The 25,227-nt window shown below is 34.6% G+C and overlaps 1 protein-coding gene across 1 annotated transcript in view; it reads right to left on the reverse strand.

Moving 5' to 3' along the window:
• LOC145245779 (signal peptide peptidase-like 2A) overlaps positions 1-25,227 on the reverse strand; it is a 199,833-nt gene that overhangs the window by 128,435 nt on the left and 46,171 nt on the right. Inside the window, exons 2-4 of the mRNA XM_080107396.1 lie at positions 20,919-21,053; positions 19,994-20,176; positions 14,939-15,025 (exon numbers count right to left, since the gene is read on the reverse strand). Of these exons, the coding sequence (XP_079963522.1) occupies positions 14,939-15,025; positions 19,994-20,176; positions 20,919-21,053 (405 nt within the window). The remainder of the gene's footprint in view (positions 1-14,938; positions 15,026-19,993; positions 20,177-20,918; positions 21,054-25,227) is intronic.

Genomic DNA, 25,227 nt, shown 5'->3' on the forward strand with positions numbered 1-25,227 from the left:
TGTCAATAACATTGAACAGATCCCATTAGGATGTACAAAACAGAATGAAATAAATGATCTTTAGCATATTTTTGCCAATGCTAATGATATGGTACTGATCCCAAACCCGACTCAATACCATGATGACATTTTCCGGCAGCTGACAATAAGCAGCCGGAAAAGCTGACAGAAAAAGCCAATGTGAACACTGTCAGACGATAAATCAAAAATGCTGAACCCAAAACTTTAATACAGAGAAATTATTTTACAGTAAGTTTAATTATATGAAATAATTTTTTTTTTTTCAAGACAAATATACTAAAACTTTTTGAACAAATGTTTCAAAGACACAAGTTCGAAACATGGAAACAACTAGGAGTAAAAATCATTTTTTTTTTTTTCATGGAAAGTATCTAAAATTTTTTTTTTTTGCAATAAAAAAGTTTTTTTTGTAATAATGGAAACATTCTTTTTCATAGAAACAACTATGATCGAAACCATTTTTTTTTTTTTAAGATATTGAAAATTTCAATGTATCCAAATAAGTAATTTTTTTTCTATTAACAAACACATTGTCTACTGACAGCTGATTATTGATTCACTAATTGTGTAGGCTTTTTCCAGCAGCTTGCTGTAAACTACCGGAAGATGCTAATGCAAGATTTTGTCAGGGTCTGGATCAGTATAATACATTGTTTTTATGTGAAAAGTAACACTTTGATCTGCAATGCCTTTAGCATAAAGAAAGTCTCGTGATCAGTTGGATGTACGCCTGCAATCTCAAAAAAAAAAAAAAATATATATATATATATATATATATATATATATATATATATATATATAAAAAGGATTACATTATGTTTCATCAGAAACTTGGTATCAGTGAAATTACAAATACTTTATACGGGTTATTGTCCAGAATTCTCCTTATATTAAGATAAAAAAAAAACAAAAATGAAGAAATCTGTATGATGTCTGTACCCATGATGAAACGGAAACAACATATTCCAAAAATCACATAAATTGATCAAGTAATTTTATTCTTGAACTAGCAGGACCCATTAACTGGCGTTACCCGGTAGTAGCATCCCCCCCTCCCATGTAAAACATTAAAGTACGGTTGGTGTTGTTGAAGTAAAACAACCAACCTTCTCATGTTAAGAACGGCAATCAGGATGGACACTCCTAACCTACCTATGCTAAGAACGGCTTTTGCAATTTTGTGGGTGTGGGTGGCAAGAAAGTAGCCCAAAATGTAAGGTTTGTAATAATAAAAAATATATTTATCTTTGTGACCTATTTGGGTCAATAATTAATCACAAAACATTCAATAATAGTTATAATAGATGAAAATATGCACAAATAGTTTTTAAACTTCAATGGTACTTTGCATTCTGATGTATTTGTGTGTAAAAATAAAAAAGGAAATATTTAATAATAATTAATCTCAGTATGAGGTCTCCAGAAAGAAAAATCTGTAAAAATTGTAAATACCAGTGCTTACCGGTTCGAGCGCCCCCCCCCCCATACAAAATAAAAACTATAAAAAAGAAAAAAAAAAAAGGAAAAATAGGGTGAAAAAGAGAAAAAAGAACATTACCTGCATTATTAAATTGTTAGGTGAAAGTACATAATAGTTACATAACACATTCCGTCCTCATGTTAAGAATTGCTTTCTAAATAATAAGGTTATTATTTTAGCACAGATCAATAAGTGCAATCCGTTCTTATTGGTTCTGTGATTTCACATGTACATGTGAAATCTGTATTATATTACAATAGAAAAATGCGAGCATGAAAAGTAATATGGTTAAACTTAACACCGGAAAAGTAAATGACTAGATGTTAAAACTAGAAAAGAAAAAGACAAGATATTCTAGTAAAAAATATAATAAATTTATAACTTAAAATATTGTAGCATTAAGAATTGATTATATAATGTTATAAATTGAATTAAAAAAAAAAAATTCTTAATGCTGTAATATTTCAAGTTATAAATTTATTATAAAAAATTAATTATTAGAACAAGAACAGATTGACCATAAAAAAGAATGCAATAACTAAATAAATATGGAATTTCAAAGTGACTGTCAAAAAAGTGCAATAACAAAATAAATAGGAAATTGCAAAATACAACAAAAAAGTTCAGACGTTCAAATAGAAATAATTCCATGAATTACATAAGTAAAAGTTGAGAGTAATGTTTATGTATGGAAATGGCGGCCTGTATTATAGCGGCGAACTGTTTATTCAATGGTGCAATATCTGAATAGCAGAATTTTAGAATGTATATTTGTCAGCCAATCAGATTGACTGGGTTTCTAGACAGGAGCAATCATTATTTGTCTAGAATGTATGTGATAAGAATATGCGATTGTGTAGGAATTCCGTAGTCAGTTAATCATGGATAACAGCCAAGAGAGTAAGATAAAGTATAAATGCACACAGTGTAGAAGGGGGGGGGTGTACGAGAACCCTAATCTAACCAAAACCTAAACCTGAGCATCACCCCTCACCCCAACCAAAATAAAATTAAAAAAAAAAAATAACATGCAGTTGTCTCCTACTCTAAAACATACAAAATAATTTATAGATATTTCTTATAGTTCAATCATTCTTTTATATGCCATCCTGAGCAATGCCGAGCCCGGTCTAATTAATAAAATATATTTTCAATTTTGTCGAATGTAGGCTTAACAATAAGAATCCCTGTAGCATCTACAACACAGTTCTCCAAGAAAACAGTGGGTATGGCAACCAGGGTTGCAGAATTGGATGGTAAAAGTCCGACTCGGACTCAGACTCCTAGAATTCCGGCTCTGACTGATTTGATATCTTCAACTCCGACTCCTTGACCCCTATGTGGAAATCTATTCTGCAAATCCATATACCAGCCTCTCACACCTATTCAGCATTTTATAAATACTTTCCATGAATATTATTTTTTATGTTTAACATTCACCTGTATGATAAATATACTCACATATACACTCAACCAGCTTTAGATAGCAAAGAGATAAAAAAAAATTTACAATTAAATTTTATTATGCTATCAGTTTAAAAAGGAATACAATATTTGGGGATAGGGAAACCTCTTTAGGCTATGGCATTTCGAAGCCAAACGCTTGTTATCAGGAGAGGGAAATAATTATACAGAAGAAATTTTTTTTAATATAATATTGCCTTTATGAAAACAAGATCAAAGGATAAATAGAAAAAAAGCTATAAAAGGGCTATAATAACAAGAGTTACTTCTTCATTTAAGCCCATTTTTTTTTAATAAGATTGTAATTTTGGATGGATTTTGAACTAATCCAATTGCCAAATTCCATTTGATTTAGGAACTAGATAACTTTTGGATTAGAATATGTCATCCACAGTGATCTCATTCAAAGACGGAATTTTCATTGATTCTTTGTGACGTCATAACCAAAACAGCTGCCTAAACAGGATTTGCAGTAATCCGATGGATCGAAATATGTTGATGAAGTAGAAGCATTACAGTACAGTACAAAATATGATATATCTCCAAAAATAAAAGCAAAACCATACAAAAACTACTAAATTGTGCAACTAGGAAAACCAAACAAGAAAACCATGTAAAAAAAAAAAAAAAAATTTATTGCACTTAAGGAGTCAGATAAAAAAACTGACTCCTAGTACTTAGAAATCCGACTGACTAAAACCTCCGACTCCCTCCAACTCTGCAACCCTGATGGCAACATTAACCTTAAATATAAGAAACTAGCAGGACCCTCACCAATCTTTCACGACAAACATCCGTCTAGCTGAATCCACTGTGAAAAATTTCCCCCACTCTTTACCTGTGCCTAAATCAAAACGTGGATTCCATGAACAAGGCTTCTTTCTTAGAATTGCACGCCTGTGGAACTCTGTTCCGTCTGCCTGCTTCCCACCTAACTACAACTTGGATGGATTCAAATCCAACGTTAACAAATTCCTAATGAACCGCCCCCTTAAGTAAACACTTCATCAAATCTCCACACAAACGTAATGTACTTGCAATAACCCTTATCCCTGAGTGGCTTCCGGGCCTTGATAAGTGGTGACCACTGTGTAAAAAAAAAAAAAAAAAGGACCCGTGTAGCAGCATTGCCCAGTGGAAATATGACACAAAACCAGAACAGATTTGGTAAAGGAACCCACCTGAAAACAAATCAAATTATAGTTGTTTGGGGGCCACTACCAGTCCTGGAAAATAGCAAGCACTGGCGGATGTGGCTCAAATGAAATCATCTGGCTTCCACTATAAGGCATTGTCTGGCAGTGGGAGCTAGTAAAAGCTACTAGTTGTGATTGTCATCACTGAGAAATAGGCGAGAAATGTCTAAAATTTATCAAACATTCTTCTGTAAATAGTAATCTACATAAAATATTCAATAAAAGAAATAAATAAAAAAAAAACAGGTTTAAATCAGGTTAGAGTTGTTGTGAGAATTTAGAACTGATTACTAAGGCTCACAATATTAAAATCTTAAATGATAGAAGTAAATAGAAAAATAAAATTAGAAAGGTGACAATAATAAAAATGATAATAAAAACGAAATGATAATAATTCTGATAGAAATAATAATTCTTATGAAAATAAGACAAATGATAAAACAAGCCAAGCATGTGGGGGGTCCCTCTCCACAAGTTAAAATTTTACTTTCACCATGACTAATGTTTGCGCAAAATTTAACAAAATCTAAAACATGGTTATTGAGAAAAGTGTGAACAAATGAACAGATGAACGATTTGGGGGCAATTTTATCCCTATAATGCCCTCTATGGGGCAACCAGAGTTATTCTTGAAAATCTGTTCAGGCAACATTTTACTTTCACCATAGTTAATGTTTGTGCAAAATTTTTTTTTAAATTCAAGATGTGGTTATTGAGAAAAGTGCGAACAAACGAACGGAAGTGAATTACTAGGTCCAATCCCTCCTTTGTCGGGGACCAAAAAAAGTCTTTAAGAGTAAATTGTACTCTAAAAAAATAATTGCTTTGCAAAATGCATAATCTACCAAGCGACTATATTATACTACTTAAATCTATATATCTATAAAAGTGAAAGTGTGTGTGTGTGTGTTATATACAGGGTATGGAGATTTGGGAAAATCTTTGTAATCCGTTTTCGGCCAGAACTTTGGCTGTTAAGGAGGCAAACTTCAATGATTTGACATTTGAGAACTCTACCAAACTTCTCTGCCAATTTTGGGTATAAACAATTGAAATTTTAGATATAGGTTCCTTGGACATGGACCTAACTTAATAACTTGATTTGAGCCCCAAACAATGTAAAGGGGTCATAATAGGGGTCAAAGTTTAAAAAAATCTGACCTCTGCGGTCTCTACCAAATTACTCAGACAATTTCTTGTCTAAACATTTGAAATTTTACATAAAGGGTATTCAGAGATAGGACAAGCTTTTTAATCAGTTTGGGTCGAAAATTTGAGCTACCAATATATAAATGTATGTATGTATGTTTGCATATCTGCCGAAAACTTTCGACAGAGGCAACAAATTTTCACAAGATCAGTATCGTTTTGAAGCTCGACCCTTCAGACGACAAATACCGAAAAATTGACTAAAAACATTAATTTCTTCACCCTTAACTCACCACTTTTCTATAGGGAGGAGTCGCTTTTTTCACCTATATTTTCGAAAGTCATCCCCTCTTTTCGATTGTCTGGCTTTAATTTAAACCTACATCACTTCTGGTTTGGTGGTGGTCGTAACGTTTTTTTCCTGTTCTTTTCCTCCTTCACAGTATGGGTTTGAGCTTGCCTTCCTACTACCACTTTTTTTTTTTTTTTTGCTCAACACACACCTCCAAACACCCGGGCAACGCGGGGCACCCATGCAAGTACCAAATAACAAAGAATATTATTATTACGGGGAACCTCATTAGATTACATAAAAAATACATCACAAAAACATATTTAATTACAACTAACAGATAAAATATATCACTAATTTGGAGGTGGGGATTTAAAGATACCAGACGGTCTCTAGGAGTTTAATGGAAAATCTTGATGTTAGCTAGGATATGTAGAATTTTAGACAATCTGTAGATTGTATGAGTAAAAAAAAAAAAAAAAATCTTAGTTGAAAGACAAAAATCTATGTAACAAAATCAAACAAAAGTGAAATTGTTACAAATTGTAGATGCAGAATAAACTTGAAGATAAAAAAAAAAATAAACACCATTATAAAAATTATGCTTGTATAAAATATGAACCGAAATGACCATCAATAGTCTTATGAGCCTAGCTGTAATTTTTTTTTCTTTTTTTTTTACAAGAGAATCATCACTTATCAAGGCCCGGAAACCACTCGAGGAAAAGGATTAAAATTAGAAAGTAAGAATGTCAGAGGAAGCGTGTTGAAATTTGTATCATAAAATAGCTGATATAGGCAAAAAAAATAAAAAAATAAATTAAACTAGAATGACCAGGTGCAAAAGTGATGAATGATATGAACGTTTCAAATAGGTGATAACAAGCAAGCATCATCATCATTATTATTATATTGTATGAATCTGAAGATTCTACTGTTGGCATTGGTTTCCCCCAATGTTTTTCTAGTCCGAATTCTTTCTAGAAAAACATCAGATACTTAAGGGAGGAACCTTATGAAGGTTGCCAACATCCTAAGTGAAAGTGATTTTTTGTGAAACAAACTAAATTCGAACATCCAGGTCATCAGCCCATGTTGTTAATCATTTTAAGCTAAATTCAATGTAACTGTCTAAACAAGCCTCTGTTTTTTATATGTTCTTCCTGGAAATGGCGACCGCTCATTTTTATTTTTAGTTTGCAATTTATTTACTTATTCAATTTTAGACCCATTTCATATTCTGAATGTCCTATTGTTTTGTCGGTATTAAAGTGGACGATTAAATATGTATCAATCGATTGTTTTTCTTGCATCACCTAACAGTCCACACATGCAACATGTTGCAATTTCCTTGTCTGCATATTCCTGAGACGTAAAAATAACTGTGTCCATTTAATCTGTGCAATTAATGATTAAATAATGAGTACCATTCAAAATTTAGCGATGATTCTAGAGTTTGGCAAAAAGATTTTCAAGTTTGACAAGATACACTAGAGGTTACATCAACCGAAAGTGTTGAAAATAACACGAAAGATGAGAATAATAATAGAAATTATCAACCTTCATCTCAACAATTCAGAAGACATATAAGGTGTGCGTATATATATATATATTAGTGTTGGGATGATTAATCAGAATCAAAATTGGAGCTTTTTGGGGTATCGGAATCGGAAAAATTTTAGCCTAATTTCCGATGTCAAAACCGATTCCTTAAATTATCTTTTTTATTTGATTTAAGAAACATCTTCCACTGTTTGTATTAATAATAAAATAATAAATATTTATTGATTTGAACTTTTAATAAGACTAAAATCTCTAGACCACCTTCTCACAAGTGTGTTTTTACGTTTGAGAAAATATAGGAACATTTAAGATGTGTTTTTACAGTAATTGGGACAAAATAACAATTTTATAGTTAAATATTTAGAGATTTATAAAGAATCGGAATCAGGAATTTAGTATGGAATCAGTAATTATATTGGAATTGGGAAAAATATTGGAATCGTCCCATCACTTAAATATATATATTAGGTACAACATAATAATTGATCGTGAATTGGCTCTATAATAATAAATACAAAATCTACATAAATTAAAATTATATTTAAAATCTTTTTTTCTTCCGAGTGACTTGCTTAATTGTTATGGCCTTCCATTTCTTGTAATAAATAATTTTACCAAGAATTCTTCATAAGTTTCGGTTTAAGCTGATGCACCTAAGCCATATATGGATATATATTTTTTTTATTTTTGAAATCACAATTTATCTCTACTATTATATAGAAGTCACTTTATGTGAATTCCTTCTGTGGGAAGCCCAACTCGATTATCGCCCTTTAACTCAGAAGAGCGACCTAGCTACGTCACTTCCTGTTTCTCATATTTCACCCTCTTTTCTGCTGAACGCTCGACCAGTCAAGATGTGACAAACACCGCTCTGGTCCGCGTTCCTGACTAGCCAGTCAACCGCAAGTAACGTTACTACTCTTTCATGAACTCTTATTCTTTCTATACTCTTTCCTGTATATTTATGCAAATAAATTGCATTTGTTTCGTTGATGTTTAACGGTATATTTTCGTCTTCATTATGCGACCTTTCGTCTTTTCAATTCCTCTACCATTAAATACACCCATTCACCATTACACTCATGGGGACGGGATCGTCTAACACAGGCAGACGATCTACCCTCAACACTTCCTTATATGAAACGGCTGCGCCTATCTTTTGCAATTTTCACACAAAGCTAATTTATATGTCTGGCAGTGTTCTTAGATATGTTTTGTACAGAAATTCGCCAGATAAGTATCGAAAATCGAAAGAATCTGAAACCCCAAAATAGTCTTTCTTTCTCATAAGTAAAAAAGAATTTTTATAGGTGAATATTTTAGGTTGCACTGGCAAGGGAGATAATAAAATCTCAACAAATAATTTCTTCCTATAAAAAAACTTTGTTGACAACTGGAAACATAGCTCAGACTACAGATCGAATGATCGTGTTCAAGCCAGAGTGTACCTCACCATTTTATTTTACTTTTTTCTTATTAATGACTTCCATTTATGATAGGAGTACCATTTAAAATTGCCGCAAATCATTTTTTTGTCTGCATATTTTAAAACTAAACATTAATCAAAAGTGAGTTTCCAGGGCATTCATCGTCAAGCCCAAATATCAGGTAACGTGACGAAATTTGATGAATTACATAATCATTATTATTTATTTTTCCGCTGTCTTTTTGCGAATTATTCCACTGGGCAAATTATTCCTCATAATATATAATATTTAATAGAAGAGTGATTCTATAATAATATATATGCAATCTGCATAAATTAAAATATCATGTTTAAGCATATTGTACGATCAAGCAATGCCAGGCATCCAGCTAGTAATATATAAGAATCAATAGTAAATTAACTCTAATAATATATACAAAATCTGCATAAATTAAAATATTATATTTAAGCGTATTTTATGACTGGGCTATGTCGGGCACCCTGCTAGCTTAGATTAAAAAAAAAAAAAAAAAAAAAAAAAAAAGTTAAAAGCATTTAACCCCCACACACACCATATCCCTTAAGTACCAGGACAACCCAGGTCTTCTAGCTACAAGTCAGTTTTCGAGATGACCTCGGAAGAAAGGGTCGGTGCCTTCAGAGCTAAGTTAAAATCTTTATCCATAACTGTTGAAATGTATCTTGTCTTAATTTTGCCAATTTTTGTGTATTAAAATATATATATATATATATATATATATATATATATAATTTTATTTATTTATCCTTGTTCTCTTATTGCTAAAACTTGAAAGACCTTAACATTACTTATCATGTCTTATTACTCATGTTTTAAACTTTTTTTGTTAAATACGCCTGGTATTACCCTAAACCAGCCTTTAAATAATCTAAAAACATAAGCTGACCTCACAAGTTGCATTATTGAAACGTAATTATAAGTTGAATCTCGAAGGTTCTATTACAAGGTACCTAAAGCAAAAAAAAAAAAAAACTTTCACGGATTAATATGGGAGGGGAGACTATCTTCAAATTCTATTCTAAACTGGGAATGGGCAAAGGACTTTACTAAGTAGATATAAATAAGTCCCTCTTACCATTTTTAAAAAATTTTTTTTTGTTAAATGGAGAGTAGATAATGCAGTGGATGTGTTATCGGCAGCTCCAGTAACTCTCGCTTCTCCTTTTTTATCCCTCAGTCCTCATTTCTAATGGGTGATGTTTCTGACAAAGAGTGAAGAAAAAGCTGCTTCCAGGTCGGTAGTACTTCGTGAACAGTATTCTGAGATGTCGGAAATTTTCTGTCTATGTCTATCCTTGCGGCCATGTCACTAGTAAGGGTGCTGGAGGTAAACGTTTTCATCTGGGCTGACGTTAACCGCCTGATAGTCAGGGACCCGAACCTTGGAATAACCACTAAGGAGGCTGTCCTATCAGCAGGTGCAAAGTACTGGGGCTGCTGTATTGCCATTTGGTGAATGGATTCTGGACCATGCAGTAGTCTCTGGTGAGGCCTCTCGATGCCATACTAGTGGGTAATTGTTACGGCTTTACCTTATGTGCTACAAAAAAAAAAAAAATTTTCCCGTCTTTGCTCGCTTACTTTCCCTCTCTCTTCTGCCCTAACCAAGTATGCTGACCTGTTCCACAAATCCTAAAATCCTCAACATGACATATCTCAAAAAAGAAAACCCGAATAAACCTAGAACCCCATCCTCCTACGTAGACCCCTACTACCATGTCTCCTTCTCCAACATCAGGGGTCTACATTCTAACCTTCCAGAGGTTGAAACCCAATTACAGGAGACGAAACCTGACATATTCTTTCTAAGCGAAACTGGAATAGAGCCGACCACCTCCCTAGATGAGTTCATAATTAAAGGATACTCTAACTTAACACCTAAATCTGACCCCCAGGATCGCCATGGGCATGGAATATGTGCCTACATTAAAGATGGCTTCCCATGTGGCAGGGATATCTCCAGAGAAGACCATAATCTATCTTATGTGCTTCCGGGTTGCACTTGCTTACACCACCGCATTTATATTTGCCCTCTATCGCCCCCACATCAGTGGAGTTACTGTCTTTAAGAGTATATCTGAGAAAATTGACCACATCCTGTCTGCTCATCCCTCTGCTAACATTCACATTTGCGGTGACTTCAATGTCCATAATGTGGAATGGCTGATCCACTCAAATAAGACATGATGAGGGGAGGTTCTGTCATGATTTTGCCATTGCCTATGACCTCACTTAGATTGTCTGCGAGCACCAGTGTGCCCGATACTACCGGTCAGTACACAAGCCTTCTAGACCTTTTTCTATCCACTTCCCCTGAGCTATGCTCATGTTCCATTCTAACTCCTCTGGGATCCTCCGACCATTGCGTCGTATCAGTTAAGATAAAAATGAAATATAATAAATCTACAGACGTACCTCTCCACCGTACTGTATACCAATACTCTATGGCAGACTGGGATAGCTTCCGTACATTCAAATCTGATCTACCTCTGCATTCCATGTTTAAAAAGGATGTGTCCTCTATAGTATCAGACCTGACCGAATGGTTACTTGTAGGCATAGACCAATTCATACCATCCAAAAAATTCCAACAAAAACCTAACAGCCAGCCATGGTTCTCCCCTGAATGTGCTGCTGCCATCGCACACAGAAATCACTTTTTCTGTAGCTACCAACGTAATAGATGCACTGAAACTAAAGCTGCTTTCAGGACCGCCAGAAACCACTGTAAAAGAGTAATAAAAAATATATCCTTAATCCGTTAAATCCAAAGTAGCTGAGCAGTGGCTTGGTTCCCACCAGTTCTGGCAAATAGCAAATAGGATCCTGAACAGAAACGTGCGTTCTATCCCAACCATTATCAATGGACCAGAGTTCATCTCGACAGCATCAGACAAGGCCAAACTATTTGCCAAAAACTTTGCGGCAAATTCTACCCTGTGCGACGAAGGCCATCAACTCCCCATATTCCCTCCTATAACAGACAACACGCTAGGTAACATACAAATATATGTGCGTGAGGTCGCCAAGCTAATCCAGAACCTTGACTCTAGTAAAGCAACTGGTCACGACGGTATTGCAATCATAGTGTTAAAATAATTACAACCAGAACTTGCCTCCATACTTACCAAACTGTTTAAGCGTTGCCTTAAGGAGAAATGCTTTCCAACACCCTGGAAAACCTCATCAGTATGCCCTGTATTTAAGAATTCAGGTGATAAGTCATCCCCCTCTCAATACAGACCAATAAGTCTCCTGTGTGTCACGAGTAAGTTGCTGGAATCCACAATAAATAGAGAAGTAGTCAACCACCTCAGCAGAAATAACCTTTTTAGCGACACGCAATATGGTTTCCGTTCTGCTAGATCTACAGCAGATGTGCTAACGGTTATATCTCATAGGATTAGCGAATCTCTCGACAAAGGCTTCATTTCTAGGGTAATTGCTCTCGACATATCCAAGGCCTTTGATAAGGTTTGGCATAAAGGCCTACTACACAAGATTTCCAGCTACGGTATAACTGGAAATGTTTTCTCGATCATTAAATCATTTCTCTCTGATAGGCTAATAAGAGTAGTGGTTGATGGGCAGAAATTAGAGGCCCACAGTATTAATGCTGGAGTCCCTCAGGGGTCCATACTGGGCCCAACTCTCTTCCTGATCTACATCAATTATCTCCCAAAATACATACTAAAATCCTTCGTTGACATCTATGCTGATGACACAACCATCTATGGCAACACATCAAAGGCCGTAAATGATGACGTTCTCTCTGATTCTCTCTCCTCTGATCTTGAGCGCGTGGTTCAGTGGGGAAAGAGGTGGCTGGTTACCTTTAATGCATCTAAGACCAATCTCCTATCTCTACATCATAAACGCTCTGATCCCCATCTGGCATCAATTGAAATGGATGGCTCTTGTCTAGGGGAGGCCCCATGTTTTGATAAGCTTCTGGGTTTGACCATTACTCCTGATCTGAAATGGAACACATACATCAAGTCTGTGGCCAAGGTCGTTGGGAAAATAGTTGGATCCTTCTACCGCTCCACAAGATATCTCACTAATGATGCAATTCTCTATCTATATAAGATCCAAGTACGTCCAAAGATGGAGTACTGCTGCCACATGTGGGCAGGAGCTGCTGAAAACAGCCTATCCTGCCTTGACAAAGTACAAAATAGACTTTGTGGCTTGGTGGGGGATGCCCTTTTCTCCACCCTGCAACCTCTCTCCCACAGAAGAGACGTAGCGAGCCTGTCTTTGTTCTATCATTATTTCCATGGCAAGTGCTCGTCTGAGCTCCATTCTCTGGTCCCCCCTTGCCAATCTTTTTCAAAAAACACCCGACTAGCTGAAACCACCGTCAATAATTTTCCCCACTCCTTATCTGTGCCTAAATCAAAATGTAGATTCCATGAACAAAGCTTCCTTCTTAGAACTGCACGCCTGTGGAACTCTGTTCCCCTTGCCTGTTTCCCTCCAACTTTAATCTGGATGTCTTCAAGTCCAACACAAATTCCTAACGAACCGCTCCCCCTAAGTAATGACACCTTATCAATTCTCCAATACTATTACTACACTATCCCATTGATTACTGTACACACAAGAACCCTTATCCCCGAGTGGCCATTGGGCCTTGATAAGTGGTGAAGTCCATGTAAAAAAAAAATTAAATAAATACTTTTGCAATTTCAACAAAAGAGGTACAATAATATCAGGCCGTCTCCATTTGTACTAAATATTCACAGAACATCAGTATATTACATATTAGCAGGACACATTAACCGGCATTGCCCAGTTGATGCAGGTAAAAAATTAAAGTTGTTGGAGGTGGTGGTGACCAACCCCCAACCTCCTCATGTTAAGAACGGCTTTCAGAATAGACACCCCCAACCATGGAAAAGTACTTGTCTCTGCCAAATTTAAATGAGATTTTCATGATCAGTATAGTCGGAAACCTATAAAAATTATCATGTTTAAGATAATTGTGAAGGTAGAGCTAATGTAAAAGTTTACCCACAAAAAAAAAAAAGTTATTGTCTTCTGTATAAAGCCATGCTAATCGGTTAATATGTTTAATTTTTTTTTTGTTTTTTTTTTCAGCATGATTGTAATCTGTAGAGTGTGATGACAATCTGTTAATATGTTTCATTTTCTTTTAGCGATGCCAATCAGTTAATAAGTTTAATCTTGTTATTTTTTTCCAGCACAACTCTAATCTGTCAAGTGCGACGACAATTGGTTAATATGTTTAATTTTGTTTTTTTTTCAGCATGATTGTAATATGTAGAGAGCAATGACAATCGGTTAAAATGTTTAATTTAGTTAGTCTTTTTAGCATAATTTTCTTCTGTAGAGAGCGACACCATATTGTATAATTGCTGGAGCGTTCGTTTATTTATTGCAGAAGTGGATTCCAGAATATACGAATAGTCAGGTATCAACCAATCAAAATGGGTGGAATTTGAGGAGGAGGAATTTATTATTTTTGAATCAGGAAACAAAAAGATTGTTACGTGTATGTATGTAATAACCAGTTAATGACGATGCAAGCACAATATCGTAGGAAAATTATAAAATTTTACGCAATCTCAACTGGTAGCAGTGGGAGCACTAAATATTGAGAGAGAAAAATAGGAACTTTTTCCTCTGTAAATGTGGCGATTGTGACGGTATTGCTCATCGGATGTAATGTAGCATTTTATTATCACAAGTTAATGTGGCAGAAATGGTGGTCATAAACTACATAAGATAGTGACTGTCAGGGTAGATGTATTGAATTTGTATGTGACATCAGTTGTTGCAAACCTGCAGTACTTTGGTCCAGAGAGGAATTTCTGCAATCAAAATATTATATATGGAGATGAAAGAGTTCACTAGAATTTTCACAGGTTCCGCAAGTAATTTGATACAAATATAAATTCTCAAATCAACAATTTAGAAACCATACAAAGTTTTAAAACATCTAGGAACAGCATATTCTGTGTATTGTATCTCCCAAAGGATTTTCTGGTAATGGCCATACTAGAGGTGTTTTGCATTTTCTCATTTTTGAAATATAATGTAATGACAGACTGACCCAACAGAAGGACAGACAGAGCCTTTTAGAGAGATGCTTAATGATATCTATAACAAATTTTGGAGAAGAAAAAAAAAAAAAAATGGAGAAATAAAGTAAAACAATTCCATATAAATTTCAAATCTCATGTGAATATGGCAATTTGCATATCTACTTGTCGATAAAGCAAAATTATTTTTCTAAAATATCTTATAATAAAGAATATAACAGGGAAGAATTGTTTACCTTAATTGAATTGAAATCTGTTTCTTGAATCAATGCCACAGTGATATTGATGTTTTTGTAGTCTGATTCATTCCCACCTGGAATAATCTGGAAGAAAACAGCATAATATATTGATTTACAAAAAGAAGATTTCTTAAGCACCAATTTTTTCCTTTTCATCTCATTAACCACTGTTGGGTCATTTAGAACAAAAAACGCTATATTCATGATACTTCTTTTTGTGAAGACTGTTTTAAAGTGAATTTTTTTATATTATTCATAATATGCAAGTGATTTTTGTTGTGTTAAGTTCAATTGTTAAAAACATGTTTCTATCATATCTCTTTCGTAGAGTTGTACTCTTTTAGAGTTGTTGTTGATGATGGTGGTTGTTGTGGTATTTTTTTTTTCCAGTTTTAGATTTTTTTGGAATTTCTGTTTCTATCCTAAATATGCAAATTATTTTGTTTTGAGAGTTTTTCAGAATCCGGGTTTTTAGTTGTGAGGTTCTGTGTCTGATGCATCTTAATTACTGTGACAATTCTGTTGGATTATTAATATTATCATTTTGGAGATTTAAATTTCCATGAAAGTTTTGGAGCATTAAAAACTGTTTTTTGTTTATTTTTACTGGGAACAATTTGAAAATTAAGTCAGTTTTTGTTTTTGGGAGCGAAGGAATAAGAATGCATTTTAAAGATGTAGCCCACCGAATTGTAAGAACACCTGCACCCACCCACCCAATTTGACCAAGATGTAGAGGCTAGTGAAGAGAAGTTGGTGACAAGTTTCCAAACCACTGTGTTAAAGTCCAATAAACTCAAGTGTACCAAAGAAACACAGAAGAGGTGCTCGTGAAAGGTATGTGTTTAAGGGTTGATATGCTATCTAACAACACAAAGGCAGCTGAAATAAGATGGTTAACCAAGGTGTAGCGGACAATAGAGCAAACATAGAGGTCAATATATTTAGAGTTAACCCTAACCCAACAGTTTTAGGACAGTCTATATACAGTTTTGAGTTTGCGACAGTTAGCATCAGTTTCCAGTTTGAGACAGTTGAAGGGTTAGAGTTGTGGCTCAGAGCAGATTGAGATAAGCAGGCATCAACTGATGACAAAGAGGCCGCGACGTACTATGTAGATATCGACGTTAGCGTTGAAACAGTTGTTTCTCATAATGGTGTCAAGCAAATACAGGCAGAGCCCAACTAATATCTACAGAATGTGTCAGAGTTTGCGTTTCCTGTGAGATTTCTTTTGTATTTCCGCACTTGTGAGCCACTGTGCTTGCCCCATTAGAAATTGCCAATGTGAGAGATGACGACATAGCCAGAAAATAAAAGAAAAGACTGCAGAAACGGTATTGGGGTCAGCAATTGTTGTTGAGTGGGGAAGCATGTGGTCGCACAAGATTGACTCTACATTAATGCTCTTGGAAAAGTATCTAATCTGACAGGATTAGAACATAGAACACCGCATGATTAGCAGAGTGATTGGATGGGGCCTCACTAATCACCTCTCTGACTGAAAAAGAGGGGCCAAAATAGCAGGTCAGATTTAGGAAGATTTTTTTTGTTATGGAAATCGTTCCAGACAAGGCATGAAGCTATTTGATATAAGGAACTAGAAAAAACTTGGCAACGATAAGTGTTAGATGGAATAGATTCTGACCAAGAAAACAGCAATTGTTCCCCGGTTAGTCAGAGACATCACTTATGGAATGTGAGGCATCAAGGACAAAATAAGGAAAAGGAGATTCACGAAGCTGCCGAAAGTAAACCCAAGATCTCTTTAAAATATTTATTAAAAAAAGGAGGGGGGTAATCTATAGATTTTTAGTTTTACTTGCAGTTTAAAATTAATGTTATATAATGGAGCCCTATGATGGCAAGTGAGCAGAAATTAGCTAGTAGATATATACATATTCCAATATATTCTCTAAAATAAGTTTTTAATTAATGGGTCGCTAAGGTCAGATGACTGGTGTTGACAGGCAGGGGTTATGAAAGGTCACATCAAAAGTTTAATGAGTGCAAACATCTGTGAGCTAGGGACCAATTGTGGGAACAAGATCAAACGAGAATTGCAAACTCACGCTTGGTTTGGGGTGAGATTTGAATAGTCAATCAGTTAAAGTTATGTAATCTACAAGATAATCAGAGTCGGTTCTGGAAATCAAAGCCAAACATCAAAACTGTAGTCCCAAGAAAAGACGATATGGCAATGCGACTCAATCCAACCCATTGAACAAATAATGCAGAACTAAACTCAATTTAAACTACAGCAGGAAAAGCACCTTGTCTTCCATTCGCATGTTATCCGATTTCAGAAAAATATCAATTCCAGCATCCATAAGTGAGGTGTGAACCACAGCAGGAAGTGGCAATAAAAGAAACAGACTAAAGCTATGTCCATTTATGTGTGCACTAATGTTAGGACGATTAATCGAAATCAGAAAAATTGGAACTATTTGAGTATCAGAATCAGTATCAAAATTGGAAAAATTTGTGCCTATTTTCCGATGCCAAAACAATTCTTTCGATTATCTTTTTTATTTGATTTTGTTTAAAACAAAACCTTCCATTGCTAGTGGTAATAATAATACAATAAATATTTATCGATTTTAAACTATCAGTAATGCTAAAATCTATAGATCACTCCCCCCTCCACAAGTGTATTTTTACATTTGAGAAAATATATGCACATTTAACGCATGTTTTTATGGTAATCTGGAAATTGTATTGGAATCAGGAATTTAATGCAGAATCAGGGAAAATATTGGAATCGTCCGATCATTACTGTGTACATACATACTTGAAGATTTATTGTTTTCACTGATTGTGTATTTGGACTGGAATTAGTAGTCTGTTAAAAGACTAGCATACGTAAAGTGAGCTGTCTCATGTCCTGTTTATTGTAAGTGTTAAAAAACTATGTGTTTAAACAACAGGTCATATTAATGTTGAATGTTTAACTGTTGGAATGTTGCTTGTGGATTACTCACAGATAAGAACAGAACAGATGATAGGAAAAGAACTGTGCATGCATTATAAATACATGTATAAAACACACATTGTTACACGTTATGGGATTAAGTATTGAATAAGGACCCCAGCCGACTTCACTAACAAAAGGACAGATTGAGCATATTTTTGTGACCAAGCGTGTACTTATATATATATATTTACACAACTTTAATTAATCCTTGGATTGATATTTTTATTAAAAAAAAATCTTTTTTTTAATTATTAATAATAATAATAAGTTATCTATTCATGACCAAGATTGATATCTTTATGAGAGTATGTTTATATATTTACAAAATCTTTTAATAAAACTATTTAAACTAAAATTTGGCTTGATATTTATTTAAAAAAAGAACAAAAACAAATGAACAATAATAATAAAAAAAAATGAATTATATTAAATACATGTTTAAAACACGCATTCATGCACATTATGGGACAAAATATGGAAAAGGACCCTTTAATATTTGTGGCCTGGTAAATCAAATGAAGACTTACAATTAAAAAGTTGATTTTATTAGGGTATTCGGGTCGGTTTTGAATGAATATCACATTTAAAATTTCATTTTCGATTTTCCAAAATTTTATTGGGAGTGGAGGGGAGAAAAATCGTCATTGGAGAGTACCATCCATGCAAGGAAAGTTTTTGTATTTTTTTTTTTTTTTTTTTTTTTTGCCAGGTCATTTTTATATTTTGCTTTTTTTTAGGAAGTGGTTACAATCTGACTTTCTATTGCTCTCATCCTATACCCTCCCCCCAAATTAAACAAAAATTCAAAGATGAAAACCAATGAATTTAACGAGGGTAATAGTGCTCAATATAAAAAAGCAAGTTATACTTTTATTTATATTCAGATAAACATTTTACATGGTCACTACACAGACATGACAATGTTTCGGTCAGTCAGTTATGAATAATTTATGACTTCATCAGGTGGATACAAGTTCCTTTTTTTTTTTTTTTTTTTTTTTTTTTTTTACAAAGGAGTCGCCACTTGTCAAGGCCTGAAGGCAACTCAAGGATAAGGGTTAAAGATTGTACAGTAATCAATGAGACAATATCATAGTAATTATTATTAGTAGAAACTTGATAAATTGGATTACTTAAGGGGACGGCTAATCAAGAACTTGTTTACATTGGACTTGAAAATGACCATATTGTAGTCAGCTGAAAAACAGGGAAATGGAAGAGAGTTCATAGCCATGCAGTTCTAAGAAATAAGTTTTGTTCATGGAGTCTACGTTTAGGTACAGATAAAGAGTGAGGAAAATTATTGATGGTAGTTTCAGCTAGGTGAGCATTTTTCGTGAAAGTTTGGTGAAGGAGGACCATAGATTGGAGCTCAAATGAGCATTTGCGACGAAAATTATGATAAAGCAGAGACAGACTCACAATGTCTCTTCTGTGGGAAAGAAGTTGCAGGGAAGAGAAAAGCGCATCCCCACTAGGTTACAAAGTCTATTTTGAACTTTGTCAAAGCAGGATAAGGTCTTTCTAACAGCTCCTGCTGAGATGTGGTAACAGTACTCCATCCTTGGATGTACTTGGCTCTTACAGAGATAGAGAATTGCATCAGCAATGAGATATCTACCGGAATGGTAGAATGATCCCACCATTTTTCCAGCGACCTTGGCAATAGATTTGATGTATGTGTTCCATTTCAGATCAGGAGTAAAGGTCAAACCCAGAAGCCTGTCAAAACATGGAGCCTTCCCAAGACGAAAGGCATACATTTCAATTGATGGCAGACAGGGACCAGAGCGTTGATGTAAAGATAGAAGCTTTGTTTTAGATGAAAAGAGATTCATTTCAAGGACAAACATTTGAAGCGATTAGTTATTCATAATTGACTGAAACATTGTCATGTCTGTGTAGTGACCATGTAAAATGTTTATTTGAATATAAATAAAAGGATATATATATATATATATATATGAGAGTAGGGTTTATAAATATGTTTTTAAAAGGATGTCTTTGAGGACTACAGTTAAATACGATCATTTTCAATAATTGAAAAAGCATTTTAAAGAAAATAAAAACAGTATCACCTGGCTCTTATTTGGAGACACATTAAGAACCCCTATTCCACCATTCTTCAGTATGTACGTAGCTTTTAATGCAAAGCTACAGTCGCCTCTGCTCACAGCTACAATAGTGTTACTTATGTCCAAACCACTGTAGATGTCACTGCAACCAGTGTTTGGTGTAAAATCCATCAATGGATAGAATTTCTGAAAGAAAAAACAAAATATCAATAAATCATATTCAAAACAAATGTCCTGCAAAAACAAAGTAGAAAATTATATTTATCTTTTAAAAGTGTCTTCATTTTGTTTTCTATAAAAAGTATTTAATAATATACTCTATAAAACCAATTTGTGTGTGTGTGTATATATATATATATATATATATATATATATATATATATATATTAGGGTTGGGATGATTAGTGTTGGAATTGAGAATCAGAAAAATCTTACTTTTGGGGGCATCAGAATTCGAAAACTTTGTGTCTATTTTCCAATACCAAAAATGATTCCTTTAATTGTCTTCTTTTCAAAACGTTTCACTGCTGGTAGTAATAATAAAATAATAAATATTCATTGATTTTAAACCATCACTAAAGCTAAAATCTATAGATCACTCACCACAAGTGTACTTTTACGCTTGAGAAAATATCTGCATATTTAACCATGTATTTTTACGGTGATTGGGAATAAATAACAATTTATAGTAAAATATTTAGAGATGTATAAAGAATCAGAATCGGTATCTGTATAGGAATCTGGAAAAATATTGGAATATATATATATATATATATATATATATATATATATATATTAGGTCTATTGGCAAGCTTTTGACCTTGGAGTAGTATTTTTTGCGACTTACACCAAGTAGCTTTTCATGCCTTGTCTAGAGCAATTTCCTAAAAAAAAAAAAATCAATAAGAGGATAAAGAATTGCACTTACAGCTGATTTTTGGTTATCTGGCAATCGATGAAATTCATGATTGTAAGGAATACAAAAAAATTCTAAGTCTTTAACACTGTCATTCCCATAGGCACTAAGGATAGCCTGGTCAATGGTGTCTTGTGATGCTGCCACCTGAAAATAGAAAATACCGTTTCAAAAAACAGGATTCTTTAAAATGAACTTCACATCAGAATTACCGACCAAATACTGATGAAACATTGCAACATTTAACTTTTTTCAACAAAAACAATGGAGATACACGGATGAATGTATTTTTAATCATCGAAACAGTTCGAGGACAAATTGAGGACAAATTTAGAATATATATGTACTTGTTTATGAAATTATTCTTAATCTATATAAATAAAACACTAGATGCATGCATGTGTGTGAAAATATTTAACTGATAAACTCTTAAACTACTGGTCACATAGCACTAAAATTAACAGGAAACAGAATCATACACTAAGGATGGTTTATAACAAATAAAATCTTTGTTTGGATGGATAAATAACGTGTACAGAAATATTGGCAAGTTGAAATGCAACATGTTCATTTCAACTTGTCGATATATCTATTACTTTTGCGCATGTGCAAATTCATTCACAGCTTGAAGTGGTTTCATTTTTAATCTTTATTACCTGATGATAACTAAAACGATAGGGAATGCGGCTGAAGTGCTAAATGTTTTGGTTTTGATTCTCGTTGATGGTATCCAAGTCATTTTTTTTAAATCTTTTAAAATCAGTAGTAGGTACAATATAATATTCAATAGAAAATAGGCTATAATGATAAATATGAAATCTGCATGAATTAAAATATAATTAAGCTAGTAAGTAATATTTAGTGTGAAGTATTACCAACTCTTTGAGTTCTCTTTGTCTCCTGACTGTCCTAAAGGGATTATTTGTGTATGAGAGCTGTTGTAGTTGTGGCCATACAAATGATAGATAATCAACACTCATCTCAAAAGCGTCCTCATGTTTGTCTGTCCTGCGGGCTGAGGAGAAAGAAAAAGATCTAAGATAGCGTCCGTGATCTTTTAAAGCCCTCGACCTTGCACAGTTCTCGCATGGTCACGTGACACCTCCATAGAATAAAGAAATACTTCATTCTACCTTGTTTTTAGACAATAAATTTTCAAATTATTAATTCACATGATTTTATTACTCACACATTATACAGGGTGTTTCAAAAGTCTTGGGAACATAACGATTCTTAATAACTCAAAAACTATTAGACGCATTTGTAATGTTCCCAAGACTTTTGAAACACCCTGTATATATATACATACTCACATGATTTTATTACTCACACATTATATATATATATTACACACACTAACAGGGAGATCCGCCATTGATTGGGATTGAATGATGATTAATGAATGTCTTGCATTCCTAAATTTTTCTTGTCATTGACAACTGTAAAATCACCTCTTTTTTCAATCAAATTGATCAATTGCCTGCTCTCTAGTTGGGGACTCATCATGGTGCACCAGGTTGAAGTTTTACATGCTTTCCTGCAATGACAATCTACAATACATTGTAGATTGTCATTGCACTGTAGAAACCGACTGTTAATTTTATAAATTGTTTTATATATATATATATATATATATATATATATATATATATATATATAATGGCTTGAATTAAAGTTTAAAATCCAAAAGTTAAGTATCATACGTCAAATGTGCTTTAAACAGAAACATTCATTTCAAACGCACCTCTGTCATATTGATAGTAGCCCCCTACACCAAAGTGGCAATTTGCCTTGTTTGGGGTGAAAATGTAATAAAAAAAAAAAAAAAAAAAAAAAATAATATCAAAAGTACCTACTGTTGATTTTATATATCGGGTCTTTCTGCTTATGTGGTAATAAAACTTGTGATGTTATGTTGTGTAAGGTGTTTACTTTGGCCAAAATCGCTTGTCCCTTCTTTCACTGGAAGATTTCGATTATCGGTACTTATCAAAGACATTGCAATACAAAACCTATCTAAGAACATTGCCAGACACAAAGTATCTTTGTGTGAAATTTCATAAAAATCGGCCCAACCGTTTTCGAGTCCATAAGGAATTAACTCACACACATACACCTCCTGAAACACACACAAAGTTCCTTTTGTCACTCTAAAGAAAATACTACAGTTTTATATTCAAACTTATATTGAAAAAAAAATCAATTCAAGTAATTATGTAGTAGAGCTGACATCTATTCAATGTAGCTGCCTTCAGCCTTAATCACCACCTTGATATGGGTCTGGAACTGGGAGCATACCTTTATCACAACCACCAGCGGGAGCTCAGCAGATACTTGACAAATGGTCACGATCAGGCTGGCTTTGGTGATGTAGGAGGTCATGTTGGTAATGTTCTCGACTTATGACCAAACAAAGTAGTCTAAGTGGTTCAGGCTGGAGGAAGAGGGGGGGGGGACAGTGAGAAAAGGATACAAAATCGTAGCACTCCTTCTGAAACCAAGCCTGGGTCTCTTTGAACTTGTGGGCCAGTGCAGAGTTCTGCTGCTACATCCAGTGTCTGCCTGCGGCCACCTGATTGCACCAGGTTATCACCACACTCTTCAGCATTGCCAGCACCCTCAAAATGCAAATCTGGACGGTTTTGAGGGCACAGCTCAACAAAGTTTCCGGTCACGGTTATGGGCTTTGGTGTGGTGTCAAGTGAGGGCCACATCATGCCACCTCACATCTTCGAAGTCGGCTTGAAAATCAACACCAAAGTGTACCTGGATGTGCTGAAGTGTGTGGTGATTCTCTGGTGCCATCAGGTGACGATTTACAGTCCCTGGGTGTAGCAGTAGGATTCGACACCAGCCCACAAGTTCAAAGAGACTCAGACTCGGCTCCTGAACCTGCTTAACTACTTTGTTTGGTTATATGTCGAAAACATCACCAACTTGACCTCTCACAACACCAAAGCTAGTCTGATCGTCACTAGTTGAATATTTGTCAAGCTCCTGCCACCGCTTATGGATAAGGCATGCGCCTAGTTCTGAACCTGTATCAGACTATGATTGAGACCGAAGGTGACTACATTGAATAGATGTCAGTTCTATTACATAATCAAGTTACCTGAATTGATTTTTTCAATATAAGTTTTAAAATAAAGCTGTAGTCTTGTTTTATTTAGGGCGACAATTTTATCGTTCCACCCTGTACTTAAAGAAAGGACAACTTTGTGTAAACATTGTCAAATAAAACTGAATTCTTGTTCATTTACAAATTTTCATCCCAACTTATGCACGACTTTTGTAATTAAATTCATCTGGAAAAAAACTTTGCAAACAATGTTGGCTCAAATAATGGACTGATTTACCCCTCCTCTTAGTTTTACACAAAAAGGAAAGAATAGCTATTTGAATTCTTCGGACTACTAGAATCATCTAAAACAAAAATATGTTTAAGGATCCTAAAATTCCTACTAGTATTGTCCACAAAGATCCATGGTATACTTTCTTTTTTTTTTCTTTTTTTTTTTTTTTTTAATTACATTTTCACCCCAAACAAGACACATTGCCACTTTGGTGTAAGGGGCTACTATCAGGGGCAAAAACTACTGGGTACTATGTAGAGATTTGGGCAGCAAGATGTCGGTTCATGTTACACTTGAACTTCTGCATGTCAGTACAGTTGGAGAAGCAGGGACCCGGAAGGGAATTCCAGAGTCTAGCGGTTCTGGGGAAAAAACTTTTGGAATAGAAAGATCTTTTACATCTAGGGATATATACTGTGTGGGGGTGGGATTTAGCTGCCTGTCAGGTTTGTCGAGGGTGTCTACGTCGTGGGGGCACAAGTGTCCGCAGTTCGCCAGAGCATTCACCATTAAAATACTTATAAAACAGGCAGAGGGATGCAACATTTCGTTGATGGGACAGAGGCTGAAGCCAGTTCAGAGCCTATCAGATTGGCGATTCTCTTTTGAACCTTGTCTAGGAGCGAGAGACTAGTATCAGATGCACCAGCCCAAATCTGACAGCAATACTCAATACATGGGCGAATGGTTCCCTATAGAGGTACAGGATACTTTCAGGTGTTAGTAGTTTTCAAGCACGGTAGAGAGAGCCTACCTTCTTCGCAGCGGCCCTGGCAATACTTTAAATGTAATTGTTCCAACTCATGTTTCCTGTGAATGTTAGGCCAAGGAGTTTGAAAGATGTACTCTCAGATAAAGAGTCACTGGCCATTGCTATTGGTAGCAGAGAAGGTTTCTTGTAATTATTGAAGGAAACCAGTTTAGTCTTGGCAGCATTGAACGTGACCATCCATTTTTGTCCCCATTCC

Source organism: Euprymna scolopes, chromosome 23 (assembly GCF_053919585.1).
Source record: "Euprymna scolopes isolate OS-2025 chromosome 23, ASM5391958v1, whole genome shotgun sequence".
Taxonomy (NCBI): Eukaryota; Metazoa; Mollusca; class Cephalopoda; order Sepiida; family Sepiolidae; genus Euprymna; species Euprymna scolopes.